This window comes from Dasypus novemcinctus, chromosome 21, assembly GCF_030445035.2.
Source record: "Dasypus novemcinctus isolate mDasNov1 chromosome 21, mDasNov1.1.hap2, whole genome shotgun sequence".
Classification (NCBI taxonomy): Eukaryota; Metazoa; Chordata; class Mammalia; order Cingulata; family Dasypodidae; genus Dasypus; species Dasypus novemcinctus.
This window is the reverse complement of record NC_080693.1, coordinates 38,438,368-38,460,403: the sequence shown is the minus strand read 5'-3', so window position 1 is coordinate 38,460,403 and position 22,036 is coordinate 38,438,368. Positions and strand designations below refer to the sequence as shown.

The 22,036-nt window shown below is 39.2% G+C and overlaps 1 protein-coding gene across 5 annotated transcripts in view; it reads left to right on the top strand.

The window, feature by feature from the left end:
• MYO1D (myosin ID) overlaps positions 1 to 22,036 on the top strand; it is a 367,466-nt gene that overhangs the window by 191,575 nt on the left and 153,855 nt on the right. For all 5 annotated transcript variants that reach the window (XM_058283862.2, XM_058283863.2, XM_071210496.1 and 2 more), the window contains exons 17-19: positions 14,553 to 14,776; positions 19,594 to 19,738; positions 20,272 to 20,376. In XM_058283862.2, coding sequence (XP_058139845.1) covers positions 14,553 to 14,776; positions 19,594 to 19,738; positions 20,272 to 20,376 — 474 coding nt within the window. The remainder of the gene's footprint in view (positions 1 to 14,552; positions 14,777 to 19,593; positions 19,739 to 20,271; positions 20,377 to 22,036) is intronic.

Below are 22,036 nucleotides of genomic sequence, written 5' to 3'. Positions count from 1 at the left end.
GTATAATTATACTTTATTTCCTTATTTGACTAGTGTGGCAGTTTGATATTATTTATGAATTCCAAAAGGATATTTGATTATGTTTGTAAACTGGTCTGTTCCTCTGAGCATGATAGCCTTTGATTGTATTAGATTCAGCTGAGATGTCTTTGATTAAATTATGTTAAGATTAGGGTTTTGATTCAACCACATCATTAGGGCGACTCAGTTTGAGTCCCAGTGCCCCTTATGGGCTGATAAAACAAACTCTCACACAGAAGCAAATTCGTGAGAAAAGAGGAAGGGCCTGCAGGGTTGTGTCCCCACCTCCTTGGTGGGGATAAAACACTCCCTCACACAGAAGTAGATACACAAAAACAGATAAGTGAGGAAAGAGAGAAGGCTCCCTTAGATATGGCAGAGGCCCAGGAAGAGAGCCTGATAGTCTACAGCTGACCTTATGAAGAGAGCAGAGCAGCTGAGCCCAGACAGAAAGGAGCCCCAGGAAGAGAGATGAGCCCTTTGCTGAGATCAGAAGAAGCTGGAACCACAGAGCCTTAAGAGGAAGAAGGAGGGCTGAACCCTCACAGACATTGCCCGCCATCTTGTTTCAACATGTGGTTAATGATTTTGGGTGAGCAAGTACCTCTTATGGTACCTTGAGTTAGACTCTTTAGGACTTGTGACTGTAAGCTTCTACCCCAAATAAATATCCTTTATAAAAGCCAATGGATTTCTGGTACTTTGTATCAGTACCCATTTTTGGCCATTTTTGGCTGACTAATGTAACTAGTTCTTTTATTTTATTCTAATTTAGTGTTTCCCAAAAGAATGTTCTATAGAAACTGATTCTGTGGAAATGAAAGTGATCTGTGTACACAGGATTCTATAGTCAAATACATTTTTAAAATTCTTGTTAAAGTTAAAATAGTCTATTTATGGAGAACTTCTTAGGGCTTTAAAAATATGCTAATATGTGTCATGAATCTCCAAAAAGGAATTGCAGTATACAGCTTTCCCAACTTTGTGGAAAGTGGAACACCTTCTTCAGGGAGCATCCCAAAGGTCCTGTGTTCTGGAATTCACTTTGCAACTCTATAGAAATGAATGTTAAGATACATCTTTGGCTGGCTCTTTTAAATATCAGTTATCATCTCGGTTTTTGAGTGATATAGGGAACCATTCCAAATTGAGACCATTTGTAAGTATTTGAAGCAAAGATGTACTGGGTTATTTTTTTAAAAGAATGCTGCATGTTTGAAGTGCTAGACATAAAGGAAGAAAAATCAGAGCATTTGTTATACAAGGTAAAAAGCGTGACCTGAACTTCTTGACCAGGTGGTGAGTGATCTCACTGTTAGCTGGAGGTGGATCTGAGGATGCGGAAGGCTGCAGGAGTCTTCAAACAAGGCCAGAGCATCCCCAAATGCCTCCTTGGATCTGCTCAAATACCCAAACGCTTGAACAAAACCCTATCATTCAGTATCAAAAAGTAGTATAGATATAGCCTGGACCCGAGAGATTTTGAAGATCAATTTTGTTCCTCCTCTTTTAGGAAAACAAAACTAAACAAAAGAAAGTAATTACTTTACTACAGCCCCACAGAGTGTTTAGGATTGAACAAGATTTCATACTGAATGGCTCATCAGAATGTCTTAACCCATCAACTAGAATAATTTTATTTTCATTTATCCATGTTTTTAAAGAATGTCTTCAAACTAAGTGCAGTTGGGTTTTGGTAGAGTTAATGTTGAGCTATTCCTCTGTCAGTAATCGGTTAAAAGGTTCAGTTGCTTCTTGAAGTTACACATTATAAGGAGGTTATCAGAACACTTCATCATAGTAAATAAATCATTAATAGACAGCAGTTGAATGTACTAAAGAATTGTTATGCTTATGAATCTAGACACAACCATATATAAAATGTACAAATCCTAAATAAAGGCTGGTGAATCATCTACTTACTCAGCAGGCTGGTTTACTAGACCAGGGTAAGACAGCTACGAGGTGGTCATTTCTAACAAAATGCACTCCATCAGGTAATGCCCCTATACTTAAGTTCATCAGAACAACTTATAATAATGAGTTCTTGCCTATCTTTTTTATTAAAAAAAATAATACATTGGTTTGTTGATGGAAGATTTATTACTTGTTAGCTTTCCCTTTAGATCATCTCAAAATATTAATTTAGCTTTGAAACTAAGGAATTTTGTGTCAGGCATTGTGCTATAGGCATCTGCAAATTATATTTTAGCCTCATTCTTATCCTGGATCTTACCCTGTCTTCTTGTTGTGTATTAACCTGTTATTCCAGTAAAAACAAAATGTTTTGTTTTTTTTTTAATAGCACATCAGGTCTTTATTCATTTCATCCCTCATAAAGATATTTGGGGAGAAGAGGAATAACTCAGGAGTATTTTTCTCCTTTTGGTCTACTTTTAAAATTACTTCTGGCAGCGGTCAAGCCTCAATCAATCACAGAATATTCCAAATAGGATAAAACTATCATATTCTAAATATGGAATATATAGACACCAAAGATAAATTTTGAGCAGTTTACAGTTTTCTCAGAGTTCAACCTAGTGCCTAAGTAAACTCTCCGCTACTACAACTCTTTAACAGTCATAAACCATCAAAATTCTTCCAGAATAACTACCTGGGAAATTTAGGGGTAGGAATGGAAGAAAACACTTCTTCCTAAAAGTTGTCCATAAGCATGGAGGGCCTGGGAAACTGAAATTTTAAAGAATTCTGGTTGTAGAAACCAAGAGGACATCCAGGTCAGAACACCAGGAGGCTGTGAAGCAGTGATTTCCATTTAGGGATTGGGATATATTGAGAACAAGATAGAAAGGGCCCAACACTAATAATGACTAGAAAAGAAAACAAACAACAACAACAACAAAACTATGGATATCACAGTAATAAAAACTGTGTAATACTGGCATAAAGATAGACATACAGACCAATGGAATAGATTTGAAAATTCAAAAATAAACACATACATCTGTGGCCAACCGATTTTCAACAAGGGTACCAAGTACATTAATAGGGGAAGAAACACTCAAACAAATGGTGCTGGGAAACTGGATATCCAGCTTCCCAAAAGAATGAAGTCAGACCCCTACCTTACATTGTACACAGAAATTAATTCTAGGGAAACGGACTTAGCCCAGTGGTTAGGGCATCTGTCTACCACATGAGAAGTCCGCGGTTCAAACCCCGTGCCTCCTTAACCCGTGTGGAGCTGGCCCATGCGCAATGCTGATGTGCGCAAGGCATGCCCTGCCACGCAGGGGTGTCCCTGCGCAGGGCAGCCCCACGCGCAAGGAGTGCACCCTGTAAGGAGAGCCGCCCAGCTTGAAAGAAAGTGCAACCTGCCCAGGAATGGCACCACACACACGGAGAGCTGACAGAACAAGATGACACAACAAAAAGAAGCACAGATTCCCGTGTCGCTGACAACAACAGAAGTGGACAAAGAAGAACACACAGCAAAGAGACACAGAGAACAGACAACTGGGGGGGGGAGGGACATAAATTAAATAAATCTTTTAAAAAATTTAATTCTAAATGTATAAAGAACCTAAACATAAGAACTAATAAAACCATAAAACTCTTAGAAGAAAATGTAGGAGGAAACCTTCATAGCCTTGGATTTGGAAGTGATTTCTTAGAGAATGATACCAAAACACAAGCAACAAAAGAAAAAATAGATAAAGTAGACTTCATCAAAATTTAAAACTTTTGTACATCAAAGGACCTTATCTATAGAATGGGAGAAAATAATTGCCAACACATATCCAATAAGGGTTTAAAATCTAGGTACTATAAAGAACTGCTATGAGGAACAGATGTAGCTCAAGTGGTTGAGAGCCTTCTTCCTATGTACAGGGTCCCAGGTTCAATCCCCAGTACCTCCTAAAAAGAAACAAAGCAAACATACAAATGGAAAAACCACCTCTCATTGGGGAGCAGATGTACCTCAGTGGCTGAGCACCTGCTTCCTATGTATGAGGTCATGGGTTCATTCCTCAGTACCTCCTAAAAAAAAAAATCTGCTACAACTCAACAACAAAAAGATAAAAACCTTTTAAAAAGTAAGCAAAGAATTTAAGTAGATGTTTTACCAGAGAAGATATACCAATGGCCAAAAAGCACAAGAAAAGATCCTTACCATTTTTGGCCATCAGGGAAAATACAGATCAAAGCCACAATGAGATACCATCCTACACCCACTGGGAGAGGGGGGGAACATAATGTTGGTGAGGGTGCGGAGAAATTGGAACCCTTATACAATTGTTGGTGGGGTTGAAAAATGGTACAGCTACTGTGGAATTGAAAGCAAGGATTTGGACACCAATGTTAATAGCAGTATTATTCACAGTACCTAAAGGTGGAAGAAACCTAAATGTCCTTCAACTGGTGAATGGATAAACAAAATATGATCTGTACAAGCAGTGAAATACTGTTCAGCTCTAAAACAGAATGATGCTGATACAAGGGAAGTGGACTTGGCCCAGTGGTTAGGGCATCCGTCTACCACATGGGAGGTCCACAGTTCAAACCCTGGACCTCCTTGACCCGTGTGGAGCTGGCCCATGTGCAGTGCTGATGCGCACAAGGAGTGCCCTGCCATGCAGGGGTGTCCCCCGTGCAGGAGAGCCCCACGGGCAAGGAGTGCACCCCATAAGGAGAGCCGCCCAGCTCGAAAGAAAGTGCAGCCTGCCCAGGAGTGGTGCCGTACACACACAGAGCTGACACACACAAGATGACGTAACAGAAAGAAACACAGATTCCTGTACTGTTGACAACAACAGAAGCAGACAAAGGAAAAAAAACACACACAGCAAATAGATACAGAGAACAGACAACTGGGGGGAAGGGGAGAGAAATAAATAAATAAATCTTTTTTTAGAATGACGCTGATACGTGCTACAACGTGGATGAACCTGAAAGAGACCATGATAAATGAAATAAACCAGACATATGAAGATAAATATAGTATGAACTTGCTTATATGAAATACCTAAAATAAGAAACATAGATAAGAAAATAGAAACAGTAGATTACAGAGGCTGGGGGTGGGGTGAGGGTAGTGGGGAGTTTTTTGCTTAATGGGTGCAGAGTTTCTGTTTAAGGCAATGAAAAGATTTGGGAAATGGATGTTGGTGATGGTAGCACAGTATTGTGAATGTAATTAATGCCACTGAATTGTACACTTGAAAGTGATTTGAATGGGAAATTTTAAGTTGTATATATGTTACTACAATAAAAAGTTTAAAAAATAAAACAGAGGGAACTAGAAATAAAAGGAAAGCTGACTTAGGTTTGATTCTGAGACCAAACAGGATATGTAACTGATTTACTTCTTAATAGAGTGTAACCTAGAATCCTACATCTTTTACAGAATGCATTTTGTACTTTAATGACTACCAAATGTTGCTTTTGAAATGCTTGACCTCTGAGGAAATATGCATCAGAGTAAAAAAAGGTAGAATTAAGATGGCATTATAAAACATTTAGTTAAACATGACAGATTGTGTTTGTCTCCACTCCATCTCTAAATCCCTAAAAGTGGAGTAAAAGAATAAAAATTGAAAAAGTGGTATAAAGAGCAAACAAGAGGCATCAGCATAACTTTGGAAGAAGATGAACAAGTGGTTACTCCTCCACGGAGGTGGGGAGGACCGAAATCTAAATGCCTGCATAGAAGAAGCCAACAGGCAAGCAAGTTCATCCCCATGGCACTGTGGGAAGAGTCACGAGTTGCTAGGACTCCTGAAGCCAGGGATTCGGGGTGGAATTGAAAAGGGAAAAGGAGCAGTTAGCCCCCCAGGTGCCTTCCCATGCCTCACAGAACCAGTGACGACCTCAGCCTCAGCCTCATTCTGACAGAAGACAAAAGTTTACTCTCAGAAGACGGGAACCAGAGAAGCTCTGGGATCGGAGATGCCAGGCACAGTAGAGGATGGGTCAGGCACCACACTGAAACCGAGAAAGTGAAGTGAAAGTCCCGACACGGAAGAGGGAGATCCTGGTTCCTCTTCACTCTGAGAACTCTGGCAGCAAAGAGAAGACAGTTTAAGACACTGACCCTCTGGGGTCCCCCACAAATGGCTGGTCCCCACCTAATCATTATATTGTGAAGTCCACCATCAACAAAGCACATGCACAGAATTTCCCATTGGCTTTTTTTTTTTTTTTTTTGAGTTTGGATTTTATTGCAAGTGTAATGGGTTTTCATCAGTATCTAATTTAAATTTTTTTAAAGATTTATTTATTTCTCTCCCCTCTCCCCCCACCTCCCTGCCCCAGTTGTCTGTTCTCTGTGTCTATTTGCTGTGTTGTCTTCTTTGCCCGCTTCTGTTGTTGTCAGTAGTGCAGGAATCTGTTTCTTTTTGTTGCGTCATCTTGTTGCGTCAGCTCTCTGTGTGGGCAGCGCCATTCTTAGGCAGGCTGCACTTTCTGTCGCGCTGGGCGGCTCTCCTTATGGGGTGCACTCCTTGTGCGTGGAGCTCCCCTACACAGGGGACACCCCTGCGTGCCATGGCACTCCTTGCGCGCATCAGCACTGCACATGTGCCAGCTGCACACGGGTCAAGGAGGCCCAGGGTTTGAACCGCAGATCTCCCATGTGGTAGACGGATGCCCTAACCACTGGGCCAAGTCGGCTTCCCTCTAATTTAAATTTTAAATGTTCTTTTGCTCCACCTTTTCCTTGGGCTGATTCCAAGAGCTACTTTTGTTGCAGCAGCTTAGCTTGTCCTCATAATCCTTTTAAAATTTGTTAATTTTTTTCATTTTTTGAAAATTTATTGAAATATATCACTCATACATAAACATACATAAACAAGTGTATAGTAATAGTTGTGAACTTACAAAACAAACATTTATAACATCATACATGACTCTCATAACTCACCCTACCACCAATACCTTGCATTGTTGTTAAACCTTTTTAATGAATGATTAAAGAGCATTGTCAAGCTATTACTAATAACCAAAGTATTTTCCCCCAACCCACCACTATATTATTATCTTTATATCATTTATATATGAAAATACATAAACAATAAGTGTATAGTAAAAGTTGTGAACTTACAAAGCAAACATGCACAACATCATACAGGGGTCCCATACATCAACCCTCCACCAATACCTTGCATTGTCGTTACAAATTATGAAAGAATATTGTCAAAATCTTACTACTAATTATAGTCCTTATCTTACATTTGGTATATTTTTCCCCCAACCCACCCTATTATTATTTTTTAAGTATATTTTTTATGACAGGAGTTGTAAACTTATAAAACAATAATGCACAGATTGTGCAGAATTCCCAAACAACACCCCTCTATCAACACACCACACTGTGGTGGAACATTTATTACACACAAAATAATATCATCTGATTGTTACCATGTCCATAGTGTACATTTTCCATACTGCCCCCATTGGCTTTTCACTCTTAAATGTAGGTGGACAGCCAAGGGTCCCCAGACATTTGAGAAAGACTTCTAGTACCAAAGACTGAGACCAAAACAAATGGGAGAAGGAGGGATTGAGAGGTTAACAGTTGCAGGGCAGGGAGCAAAGTCAAAAGTAAAATAAGAATTCAAACCCTCAGAGAGAAAAGGTGAAATGCCGCATCCATAAAATAACAGCAATGCACTTTAAAAAGGAATATTCTAAGAATAAGCACAAGCTCTTGAAAATTGGAAACATGAAATGAAAGATTCAGTATCATGCTTGGAAGGTAAATTTGAGAACATTCATTCGTTCAACAAATCTTATTGACTGCCTACTCTGTGCTTGACATGGTTCTAGGCAATGGAGATACATCAGTGAGTAAAAGAGACAAAGATTCCTGTCCACTCGTCAGCTTTAATTCAAATGCGGGGACAGGGGGGGAGGAACATAAACAATACCATAATATGTAAGCTGCATTATTTGTTTAAAGATGGTAGGTGCTAGAGGGAAAGAGAAAAAAAAATAGAGCATGGTAAGGAGAATTGAGAATCGAGAGTACCAAGAGGGGGGGTGGAGGCAGGGGAAGGTTTTTAATAGAATGGTTGGGCCTGTTCTCACTGAAAAGCTGACAGTTGAATAAAATCTCAGGAGGAGGGGAGGAAGTTAGCCGTGTGAGTATCTGAGGGAGGATCATTCCAGGTGGAGGTAACTGCTGGGCAAAGGCCCTGTATCCTGTGTGGGCACAGCGGGGAAGCCAGGGTGTCTGAAAGTGAGCAGGTGAGAAGAGTAGGCTGCGAGGCTGGGGAGGTTACCAGATCACAAGGGGCCTTGAGGGCACTGGAAGGACTCTCACTCTCACTCTCACTCTCACTCTGAGGGAAATAAGGAGCCATCTCAATTTTGAGCAGAGAAGGGACATGATCTGACTTTGGCCCTGAAAGGATCACCCCCCGGTTTGTTGAGAATAGACCTTCCAGGGCAAGAATACTGAAGAGAGGGAGTGGATGCAAAACTTAAGAGCAAGAATGTGTGTACTGTCACCCTGTTGTTTGTATGGCAGTTGTTCTGTCTGTCTCTTGCCTCTTTTCTGGCTAAGAAATGCCTTCCTGACCCTCTCGTCTGTTTGTGTTCTCTACCTTAGATCCTCTGCTTAACTTCACCTCTCAAGGCCCGTAAGGTCTCCAGCTTTCAGCTTCTACTGCCACTGCATCATATCCTAAGGCACATAATGTCTAGTTGGTTCCATTTTTAGTGCTAATGTTGTTTTGACTAAGGCTTGTTTTGTCTCCTTTGTTATTTAATGTCTGTGGGCATATGCAAATAAGCATTAAACATTTGTTCATTCAATATAACATTTAATTTTCTGCTTTCGAAAGCTCCATCGTCAGTCCAAGTCCTCTACAGAGGTAAGCTGTGTGTGAATCCTGAAAATCTCAATAGTTTAAGCTGCTTTAAATGAAGAGGGAAAATGGGAAACTCTCCCTTCAGTCTTAAATTCCAACCTGCAGACTTTGGATTGGAAAAATCAACAACCTCTCCCCCCAACACACAAACATACACAAACTTATGAAAGTTGGTGTATAACTGGAGGTTCACAAAATTTCTTCTCCCTCCCCACAATTGTTTGACATTAACAAAAATGTAGAAATACCAAAGAACATGCCATCAACTCTGAAAACAGGAGATTCCAACTCTATGCCATAAATTTGGAAAAGTGTCATCCAAAAAATAAGAAAAATTGGGCCACATTGAAAGAAGATGCTAAAATATCAATATATTCTGCAAAGAGAAGAGTGGGACTTGGAGAAGTACAATGAGGGAGTTCTGAGAAGTCTCACTGATTTTGAAGGAGTTGGCCTTATGTCAGAGGTTCTTAACCTTTATTGTTCCACAGGCCCCTTTGCCAGTCAGGTGAAAACCATGGACCCCTTACTAAGTCCACACTATACTGCGTAATATTTAATAAATATATCACACCTGCGCCAGCATGTCCCCACAAATATATTTTTCGAATTTCAGTTCAAGCTCATGGACCACTTGGTAAGGCCCCCTGCCTTACGTTATAAAGGCACACAGAGGGAAAACTTGGAATACCCCACAGCTCCCTTGGGGACTATAGCAGTTTGGCATTATTTATGAATTCCAAAACTAGTTACTAGATTATGTTTGTAAACTGGTCTGTCGGAGGTATCACTTTTAATTGATTAAATTATCATTAGGTCTTTGGGCCACATCAGTAGAGCTTGACATGGCAAAGGACAGGGTTGGGACTTTTTTAGCTGGAGCCTAGGAAGTGAACATACAGGAAGAGAACACAGAGGAATAGCAACAGCTCCTTAGACATGGCAAAAGCCTGGGGGAGAGAGGCAGAGCCATTCACCTGATAGTGTACAGCTGGCCTTGTGGAGAGAGCACTGCACCTGAGCCCAGAGAGAAACAGAACCCCAGGAAGAGAGGAACCCAGGAAGCCTGAACCCTGGCAGATGTTGGCAGCCATCTTGCCCCAAAATGTGGCAATAGACTTTGGTGAGGGAAGTAACATATGCTTTATGGCCTGGTACCTGTAAGCTTCTACCCCAAATAAATACCCTTTATAAAAGCCAACAGATTTCTGGTATTTTGTGTCAGTACCCCTTTGGCTAACTAATACAGGGACCCTTTCTTTCATCAAGACTTCTTCCCCTAGTAAGGGTCACCAGGTTTACCATCTCTCCTGCCTCTGATAATCAAATACTAGATAATGGATGGGAAAAGTATCTGCCAAGAGTATTGATGTTAGCCAAACCAAGAAAAGGCTCCCTAAGAGACAGGAAAAGAATGTTTGGCCCCATGCCAAACCAAAAGCTCTTCATGATATACCCCAGATTCAGTGAAACAAACTAATGGATTTATTTCATTATTCCCATAACCGAGTGGGAGCTACACAAAGGAGCCCCAGCTCCCTCTCTGCTACTCTTGGGCAGCTGAAAGACTGGATAAGGCATATAAACCATAGGCATCCAGTCTTTATTATAGGTTGAAGAATAAAATAGTACACAGTCAAACACTGTTTGGGGGCAAATGGCAAGCCATGAAAGAATGGCTCTCTTTCATAAGAGTCTCCAAGAGTGTGAACTACAATATAAACTATAATCCACACTTAGTGGCACTGCTTCAAAATGTGTTCATCAATTGTAACAAATACACCACACTAATGAAGGATGTTGTTAAATGTGGGAAAATGGAGAGGGGTAAGAAGTGGGGCATTTGGGAATCCCCTGTATTTTTTATGTAACATTTATATAATCTAAATATCTTTAAAAAAATTTTTTTAGTATTTATTTTTTTAAGTGTCTGAAGATAACATTGACATGTGACTAAGGCAAAAATCTGCACTTGTTACAAAGAAAGTAGAACAGCCTAATAACCACAAAGAATAGACTTTCAAATAATCAGACCAATGCCTATTGAGTACTGACTACCCAACAGGTACCATTTTTAAGTGTTTTGTTTGTATTAACTCCTTTACTCTTCACATCAAGGCTATAAGAGAAGCACCATTATCATCCCCATTTTACAGACAAGAAAACTAAGGCACAGAGAGGTTAAGAAGCTTGCCCAGTTTTACCCAGTTTGTAAGAATGGAGCCAGGATCTGAACACAGTCTGATTTCCAGAAACTGCTCTCAACTACTTTACTCTTGTATCTCCAAGAAACAAACAGACAACATTTTAGACAACTGCCTTGCACTCTTACAAAAATTTAAAAGAACAAATTTACTGGCCGTGTACCCTTTCTTCGAAACTACTAGAAGGAGGAATACCCAGAAAAAGGAGGACGTAAGCTCAGGAATCAGGGATCCAGCTCAGAAGAGTGGTGAAAAAAGGTCCTAGGATGGAAACTGTGCTGTAGGCCTAAAGAGCAACCAATCCAGGTTGGAGTATGAGCACACAGGGAGTTTCAAAGGAAAAGATCCACTTGATGTGCTTGGCAATTGAAAAAATTATCACTAATCATTTAGTGGGTCTTGTTTAGTTTCCTGTCCACTAAATCAAGTACCATGCAGTGGTTTGGCTTAAACAACAGGAATTTATTGGCTCATGTTTTTGAAGCCAGAGTCCAAAATTAAGACATCATCAAGTGGTGCTTTTCCCACAAGACAGTCTAGTGCTGGCTGCCAGTGCTCTTTGGTCCTGGGCTATCCTGTCACATGGCAGTGCACATGGTGGCCTATCCTGGCTTCTCAGTTCACTTACTTTCCAGCTTCTGGCTGCTCCCTGTACCTTTCTCTCTCCATGACCTTCCCTATAAGATCTTCAATAATAGGATTAAGACCCACCCTGATTCAGCTGGGCTGTACCTGAAATTACTCATCAAAAGGTCCTATTTGCAAGTGTTCACAATGACAAGAATGGATTACATTTAAGAACATGTTTTTCTGGAGTACATAGCTCCAAACCACCACATGTCTGTCAAAGCATTTGATAAAAATTAGTAGTAGATATATAGAAAGCAAAGCAAATATGAAAATGAGACAGTTATTAACTGTAGGTGAAAACAGTATTTACCTGTTATGTTATACGCCTTAGCACAGCAGTGAACCACCTTTATATGGTCATAGTAATGTAAATACTGTAAACTTTTAAAAATGTTTGATGTAACTGTTATTGGAATGATAGAAGTAGCAGGGTTGTAAGAAAGCTAAATAGTCAACTTTTGTAATTTGGATAATGTCTAAAAGGGTAAATCAAGAAATAACAGTGTATGTGTATCATTTATAAATATGATGGTAAATACCAGAGAAAGTAGCTAAACTAGTTTGCCTTTGAGAAGTGAGACTGAGAGGTGGGGAGGTGGGTTCCGGTGGGCAAAGGGAATGAGCCCTCTGTTTTACTGTAAGCCATTTCATACTGCTTGACTTCTCAGCTCTACAAAACTTAAACAACACAGAAGAAATTTTAAAGGTTGTCAAAGGACTCCCCCTCCAAAAGTACTTATCTTTTTTCAAATTATTAAAGAATATAACAAAAACATTTTAATAACAAGTCCTATAACCCTTTTTGAAAATTAAACATTGATTTACCATATAACAGTGTCTCCAGGGAGTCATTTCTTTCCTCTTAAAAATAAAAAAGGCAAAAAGCACTATGAAACTTAAAAATATGTTTTGTTTGAGAAATTGAATCACATACTTCTACCCTATAATTGTATTCTTTTGGTTTTTCAAGACACTAAAGGATAGACCTTTATTTTAGCATTTGGGTGGAGGCGTGACAAAGCCATCTGTACAACGGCTTTGGCTACAAGGAGGAGAGCCATTTTGACTAAAAATGGTTGCTGTACTGATGTCATAGAAAATAACAAGTTAGTTTTCATTGCCTTTATATATTCTGTTTACGTACACTCTCTAGATTTCTATCACAGATTGCTCAAAAGTCACGTTTCCCTTATATATTATGGTTTTTCTAAACCCATTAGTTCCTTTTTGGGAGCCTTTGATGAGCTCCTGACATCTAGTATGCAAATAAATCTATCTTCATCATGTAGCAGGCTACACAGGGAGAACAGTGCAAGCACATGGTGCAAGCTTGGGAGTCTGAATGAAGACAGACCTAAAATGACTGAATAAAAGGGACATGGCACAAGTTTTTCTAGGAGAAATTGATGGGCATGGATTGGGACTTAAGAGATAAAAGAAACTCAAGGGAGTCTGGAGAACCATACTGTGGGTTTTGAACTCAAGTTTGAAAATCTTGGTCCTGGAAGACCAGAGGGAGGAAAGTGACAGGATCAGCCTGAGAACTGGGAAGGCTATCCAAGTAGCAGCATTGAATCTGCAGTTGTATACATGGAAGTTATCAAAGAAAGCAGTTTATTCCAGCTATTCTGCTTGGGTCTTAGAGACTGTGGTAGCAGAAAGGAAAAGAAAGGGGTTTATATTGGAAATATTGTGGGAGAAAGTAAATTTGATGGTAGAGATGATGTATGAGGAAAGAGCCAAGGATGGATTAAAGGTTACACCAAATTTGTTTTTTCTTGAAAGGTTGAAAAATATGGATGCTTGCACAAAAGGTCCTGAAAAATAGACAAGTATATCACCATGCTTGGATGAAGCTGACATTGAGATGGTCATATACTGTTTGGTTGATTTCTGAGCACTGAAGTGAAAAAAAATTAGAGATTCATAATTGATATTAGTAATTTCTTTTACCCTTTCCCCAGGAATACATCTAAATTCTTGGGAGCTTACATGGCTCCGGGGAGGATGGGGGTGCCCAGTTTGTATGTGAGTCCGTTTGTAAATCCAAAGTGACATTACAGTCGTGGCCAGTGTATAATCTATGTTAAGTTAGATTTCACAAGAGAATTCTCGAAGTTGATGGCATTTGGTTCTAACTCATCTTGCTTTCAACTTTCTTAAAATATCGTTTTAAAGATATTTGCATTTTGTCTTTTTTCTTTTCATCATAGTAAAATTAAAGCAGGAGTCTGATTTTGAATAAATTGTACAAAGCAAGGGGCTGTATAACACAAGAAATCCAGTAGTGGAGATGAACTGTGGTTAGCAGGACAAATATGAGAACATTCATGAACTATAACAAATATATAATACTAATACAGGGTGTTAATAACTGGGTGGGTTGAGGGGGAACTACACCAAATGTAAGATATAGGCTATAGTTAGTAATAGTTTGATGATGCTCTGTCATAGTTTGTAACAAATGTTTCCCAACAATGCAAGATGGTGGTGATGGGGAGATGTATGGGAGCCTTGTACGATGGGATGCATGTTTGTTTTGTAAATTCACAAATTTTACTATGCATTTATTGTTTATGTGTATGAATGATATACTTCAATAACATTTTATTTGAGTCTGCCTCAAACTCAGCACCCACTCCCATGTAGAATAACAAACAGCTGGACAGCTGAAACAAAAATGGCTGATGTGACTCCTGGAACCATCTGCTGAGGGTAGGCCAAGCTGACCAGCTATGGCTCGGGCTGATTTTGTTCTCGCAGGGAAGTTTCCTAGTTGAGCTCATAAACGGGAACTCCTAAAATTTCAAAGCCATCTACTACACAGCCAGCAACGTTTCCTTTTTCTTCCTCTATTCTGAAGGTGTGGCGGGGCACCCTGGCCCGCATGCGGTACAAGAGGACCAAGGCGGCTCTGGCGATCATCCGGTACTACCGTCGCTACAAAGTGAAGGCGTACATCCACGAGGTGGCCAGACGCTTCCATGGCGTCAAGAGCATGCGAGACTACGGGAGGCACGTGAAATGGCCAGCGCCACCTAAAGTTCTCCGCCGTTTTGAGGAGGCCCTCCAGGCAATTTTTAACAGGTAAGAACGTGTCGATGTGGGCTGATCCATTTAATATATGTAGTCACCAAGCTGAAACCGTGGTATTGGCTCGGCTCTTTACTATTACAACACCTTATGTCCTCAGTTTTGTAGATTTCACTTTTAAAGGGCATTTCTTTACCTCTCAAAATAATGGAACTGTCTATTTATTTGATCCAAGTCATATTTATAATAAACTGCCAGCATGCTGTTCCTACCTTCTTTTATTAGCCAAAAAATAACTTCATTAAAAGCGCCACACAAACTAGAAAATCAGTTAATTCTTTCAGAGCAGTAGTTCTCAATCCTGTTTGCCCCTTAGAAGCATGAGGAGTCTATAAAGCGTGCTGGTACCCAGCTCCCACCTCCCAGAGATTCCTAATTAGTTGCACTGGAGTGGAGCCCAGAAAGAGGTCCTTCTAAAGTTTCCCAGGTGATTCCAAAGTACAGCTGAGGGTGAAAAAAACTGTTTTAGCACAAGCTATTTTTAAAAATAAACACCCCTATAAAATTTGGTACCTTTCTGGCTTACTTTTTTTTCCATAACCTACTCTGAATCTGAGCTGGTAGTTATTCATAAATATTTTCTTATTTTTTTTAGCTTATTTGTTGCCAGTGTGCATCAGATATTTGTAGCCCCATCTCAGATTAAGCCATCTAGTCACATAAACTAGCTGGTGGTTCTCAAACGTGGTCTTTGGTATCATGGTATTCTACAAAGAATACCATGAAGTAATTGATATATTTAATGTAAAAGAACTAATTTGTAGTTCTATGCTAAATCAGATTTTATTTTTCATTAGATTCTTCTTTATGTAATTGTGGCAGGTATCAAAAATTAAGGAAAAATCTTTAAGTATGTATTTACTTTTTTAAAAAATAAGAAATGATTGTTTAAAAAAAAACAGGTTTACAGAAAGTGAAAGTACCTCAATTCCCAGTTCTCAGGTATCGGGTCCTATATGTTAGTTGTAAATCTTTAGTCTTTTTAATATACATGTAAATTTTTTTCATGATTGGTACCATCTGTAGCCTGCATTTATTGGACATAATTAAAAAGATAGTTATGCTGTATATAAATATATGTTCATTGTTTTTTTAAAAAGTGCAATTAAATGAAAATATATAGCATATAAAGTTGAACTTCTCCGTACATCCTCTTGGCTCCACACCCAACCCCCATTTTATTTCCTTCCCCTGAGATAACCACTCATTGGCAACTAGTTTGGGTCCTTCTAAACCTTTTCCTATACATTTGTAAACACATAGGCCATGGAAGAGATAATCTGGTATAATGGTTAGGAATACAGGCTGTGTAGCCTGGCTTCATATGCCAGCTCTGCCACTGATTAGCTATATCACTTTGGGCAGATTAGGTCACCTCTCTATTCTCCAGTTTCCTTATCTGTAAAATGGCTATAATAGTACCTGCCTCATAAGGTTGCTAGAAGGATTGTGAATAAATATATATTGAGCTTTTCAGATCGTACCCAACACATAGTAAACACAATGGAAAAGTTTGCTCATGTTATGAGTGGGTTTACATCCATACAGAGCATTTGGGCTTTTTTATCTTCTCTTTTTTACACAAGCAGGATTTTCCTGTATGCATAGTTATGTAACTTTACTTAAAAATAAGTCCTGAAGACCTGCCCTGACAATCAAGATCTACATGTTATTTTTTAATGGTGGCAAAGGACTGTTATTAATTTCTATTATTGCACTGTGACCTATACAGTCTTCTCTTCATATTGTGAAGTTTTATTTGTGGCCTAGAATTGATTAATTTTTGTAAAATTCCATTCATCCAGCAACTATTTATTGAACATCTCCTGTGTCACAGGTACTCACCTGGGTATCAGGGATATATGTCAGACGAGAAAGATGGAAAGAATTTCCAGCTTTCCCAGAGCTTATAGTCACTGAGTATTTGAAAATAACACATCTCCATTTGACTGTACACACATATACATAGTCACACATGCACATTGAACAAATCTTCAAAAGTTGGCAAACTTTTTCTCAAAAGGGCCAGATATTAAATATTTTAGGCTTTGTGGACTGCATGTGGTCTCTGTCACATATTCTTTTGTTTTGCTTTGGGTTTGGTTTTGCTCTTCACAACCCTCTAAAAATATAAGATGTAAAAACCATTCTTAGCTCGTGGGTAATACAAAAACAGGCCATGGGCCAGATTTGGTGCAGGCTATAGTTTACCAACCCCTGATTTATTTTCTATGCCCTATTTAATTTATTCCTACATTTTTTGATCTGTGGAATACCGAGAAATGTGTTAAAGCATTCCACTGTGATTGCGGTTTTTTGTTTTTGTTTTGCTAAAATCTCAATGTGTGTCTAATCATATTTAAGCTCTTTCTTGTTCCTCATAGTTGTTCTTTTTCCCTGGGAGCCTTCTTTATACCCAGCTTTGTCTCCCTTCTCAGGTCATTGAGGCTGGAGGTTTTTATGGCTGCAGCTGTTGTTAGCTACATGTATTTATAGATGGTGGTTTGCTTGACCAGTATGAGAAGACCATGTGATTCTCTCCCTAATGTATAGGTCAGGTCCTGGATTCCCTAGCATGCCTGTTTGCTGTGGGCTTCTGAGGTCAGTCAGGTGTGGGCCTTGGGCCAGGCCACTGAAGGCCAGAAAAAAGCCAGGCTGACCAGGTATACAAGAGAAGAACAGACTAGCAGACAGAGCAAGGACTAAACCACCTCAAGAAGGAGGCTCAAGAGCTAAGTGAAACAGTTTCTTAGCAAACCACTAATAATTGCAGGCCCTGCTTGTTATCAGTGTCCTTGACTTTGACACCAGTTGTTCCCCAACCTATCACTTTCAGGACAGCATGTCCCACTAGAGTGCTGGTTGCCCATGCAAAGTAGGGAAGAGAATTTCACTGTTGCATTGAGCCTTTACTTTTTCCAAGGTGGTTGTTTTGGCAGCCCCCTGCCTCTAACTCTGTCTGCTGTAGCACATGTCCCCTTCTCACTGAACGGAGCAGACCATGCCAGCCATTCCATGTGCAGGGAACCGGCACTGCTCCCATGCTGAACTCCTTCACCTCCTGGCCCTGCTTCTTCAGGCTCAAGGAGTGTCCGGCCTTTGTTGAAAGACCCCCCTATACCCAACAGATTCTTCTCCTTCTCTTGGGCAGATTACTCAGCTCTAGGCTTCCCCGTGAGCCCAGTCCCATCTGCTTCATAGCTTCCAGAAAGTCTTCATACCTTCCTGTTATTGATGATATCATTTCCTTTTTCTAGTGTTATGGATTTTTCCTTATTTTTATATTTATTTGGTTATTTCAGTAAGAATGTAGAGGAGAGAGAGAACAACAAACATTTGGGCTCAAGTGAAATAAGAATGTATCTCAGGAACATCTCAGATAAGAAAATTATCTCTTACTTTTTTATATATATGAATTGGGAAAAATCACCACTTTTCAATTTTAGTTGAATCTCATTCCAGTGTTTCATGGGAGCAGTTTGAGAACACTGACCTTAAGCATTTTATCTGATCTAAGTTCCCTGCTCCAAACTCCTGTGGCAGAGAAGAGGGAGGACATAAGTGTTATATAGGGCTAGGATGCCGCTAAGAACATAAAAGAACATGTGTCTGGTTTTTTTTTCCAAGCAGACAGAGGTTATTTTCACTTTATGCTTCTAGTTGCTTAGCCCAAAAATTCTTGGAGTCATCCTTAAATCCCTTCTTGCTCTCTTGTTCCCACATCTAATCCTTCAGCACTTCCAATGGGCTCTTTCTTCAAAACATATCCAAACTAACTTATGCCTACTCTGCCACTACCTCCCTGGTGTAAGCTGTCATCCTTCTACAGAAATAACCTCCTAATTTGCTTCTCTCTGCCCAGCCCAGCCCCAGTCAGCCTATTCTCTACACAGGAACTAGAATGATCCTTTTAAAGCTTAAGTCAGATAATGTCCCCTCTTTGTTCAGAACCTTCCAGTGGCTTCTCATCTCATTCAGATTAAAAGTCAAAATCCTGATAGTGGCCTCCATGGCTCTGGGGACACTGGCCCTGGCTCTCCCTCTGACCTTTCCTCCTGTTACTCTCCCTAGTGTCTTTCTGTCTCAGCTTTACAGACTCCTTGCTGTTCTCTAACAAGCTCATGACTTAGGCCCATTGCCTTGCTGTGTTCTCTCCTAGAACACTTTTTCGTAAATACCCATGTGATTGGCTCCCTTCCTTCCTTTAGGTCTCTGCTCATGTATGCCCTGGTCAGCGGTGCCTCCCCAGACCGCCTGACTATAAATACCACCCGCTTCCCGTTCCTTCTCTATTTTGTAGTCCTTATCCTTCTTTCCATGCCTTATTTTCCTCCATGGCACTTGTCACCATTGTGCATACTATATATTTACTCATTTACCTGTTTATTATCTGTCTCTCTCCTCTGAAACATAAGCACCAAACAGACAGGACCTTTGTTTTGCTCACTGCATGGAACAGTGCTTGGAGTTTAGTAGGTGCTCAGAAAACATTTGTTGAGTAACTGAATGATGAAACCAAAGTTTTTGTGCCCTAATTTAAAATATTATGAAAGTCTATGTAACACAAATTTCTAGTTGTTTTCAAATCATACAGCCAACAAACATCAAAGAAGATTTATAAAAATATCCGTATAAAACCTTGTGTACTTTAACAAGTTCCCTGTATATTTGGGAGAGGTTTTATCTTTTTTTTTTAGAGTAGGCACGCAAGTGCTTTGGTTTAATTCTACTTAGTGGTAGCTTCAGGTGTTTTTGAGGATGGATGGGATTGTGTTTCTAAAGTCTAATCCATTTCATTTATGTACTTATAGGTGGCGAGCATCCCAGCTCATCAAAAGCATACCCGCTACAGACCTGCCCCAGGTCAGGGCAAAGGTCGCAGCCATGGAAATGTTGAAGGGTCAAAGGGCTGACCTTGGGCTCCAGAGGGCCTGGGAAGGCAACTATCTTGCTTCAGTAAGTCCAGGGGAGCGGAGTAGAATTTACTCCTAGTCCTTTCACAAAGAAAGAAATCATTTTTCTCTAAGAATTTATAGAAAGGAAAAAAAAAACACCTTCAGAAACTAAAGAATTTCCATGAGTAAAACTAAATTAAAAGATTTTATTGCTTCTAAGTGTACACTGGACTTTTCCTCAACAACTCCTACCCTTAAAGTGGGTTCTCTTTGTTGTGTCTGTGTGTGTTAAGTACACCGCGTAAGCTGGCCGTTGATGACGTAAACTTTCCCTTCCATAGCTCAGCAGCATCTTAATTATCACTTTTATATGGATTATTTCCAAAGCCACATTTCACCCTCTCCCCCATTCCCTATTTAAAAACTTTTAGGACTTTTGGTTTTATAGCAACCCTTTAATAGCTTACCATCTGGGATGGAGAGATGAAAAGTACATGTATGGTATCATATGAATATAGTTATAGAACAGTGTATCAAAAGGTTGCCATTTCATATAAAATACTAGTCATATTCATTTTATCTTTTTTCTTTCAGAAGCCAGATACACCTCAGACCTCAGGCACTTTTGTCCCTGTTGCTAATGAACTGAAACGGAAGGACAAATACATGAATGTGCTCTTTTCCTGTCATGTCCGTAAGGTAAGGCAAGCATGGAACAGACCACCGTGGAAAGAAAATACTGATTCAGGTGAAACTCACTTAAGAAAGCCTGCAGTAAAACACAGCAGTAGGTACAAAACTGGCTACGCCACCAGTGAGCTATTGCTGTTTGTGGCGGGGCATTGTTGGCATGGCTGAAGGGGCTACGGTTCTAGAGTTAGGCCATACAGCCTTCCTAAAGGAAGTGAATTTTTTTGGTAGCCATTTCTTTTTTAAGTGGAGAAAGAACATAGTTTGGAAAAGAGGAGAACAACATAGTGACGTTTGGAAGACGAGGAAAAATGAAGTTATATGCTATGAATATATTTACTTGTCTGAAGGAAGATATGTAGATAATTATTTACCTGGTAAATTACAAATAGGCACATGAAAATATGCTCAGCATCATTAGTGACTAGGGAATTAAAATTAAAATCACAAGATACCACTATGTACCTATTAGAATGGCTAAGATTAAAGACTGACCACTCCAAATGCTGGTGAAGTTGTGAAAGAACCGGAGCTCTAATACACTGCTGTTGGGAATGTCAGATGATACAACTTTGGAAAACAGTTTGGCAGTTTTCTTAAATTATACCTAAAGCTACTATGTGGTCCTACAATTCTAGGACTTTTTTCAAGAAAAAAAGAAAACATCTGTCCAGACAAACACTTACACATGAATATCCATAGCAGCTTTATTTATAATAGCCAAAAAATGGGAAAGAATCCAAACTTTCCTATGCTGGAATACTACTCAGCAATAAAGAAGCGTGATTTATTAATACACACAACATGGATAAATCTCTAAATTATTATGTTCAGTGAAAGAAGCCAGACCAATAGAAAAAGTGTATACTTACCATGTAATTCTATTTATACGGAGTCCTAGAAAATGCTGACTAATAATATATCGTGACAGAGAGCAGGTCAGTGGTTACCTGGGAAAAGGAGGGGATGGGCAAAGGGAGGGATTCAAACAGGCTTGAGGAATCTTTTGGTGGTGATGGATATGTTCACTAACCTGATTATGCCAATGATTTCACAGACATACACATACATCAAAAATTAACAAAATGTACAGTAAATATTTGCAGTTTATAGTAGGTCAACTACACCTCATTAAGCTGTTAAAATGCACAAAAAAATATATAGTTTTAAATATAAGAAAAAAGTTGCAGAGTAGTATGCATTTTATGAATTCATTTTTTCTACTTTACATGCATATTTTGCTTCCTTATATGAAAATGTATTTGGGTTTTTTTGGTATAGAAAAATCTGTTTATATTTTTTAATGTGACATTTTTCATGATCTATGTATCTTCAATAAATACAAGAAAAAAAGAAAAAAAAGAAAAATCTGCAAGGATGCCTCAAACTTTACTAATAGTTACTTCTGGGAATATTTTAATTTTTATTATCAACATATATTACTTTTATAATCAAACAATAATATATTAATAAACAATTGATACCTGGTATTTGAGATTTATTAAAAGATTATTTTACTAAAAGATAAAAACTGTAGATTTCTGAAAAGGGCAGTTAAATTATTAATTGATACTTTTAAGATTTTCTTTTTATTGTGAGAATAGTCATTGAGAATCAGAAATTATATGAGATTGAAGACTGGAATTAGTTAAAAGGATTTTTTGTAGTT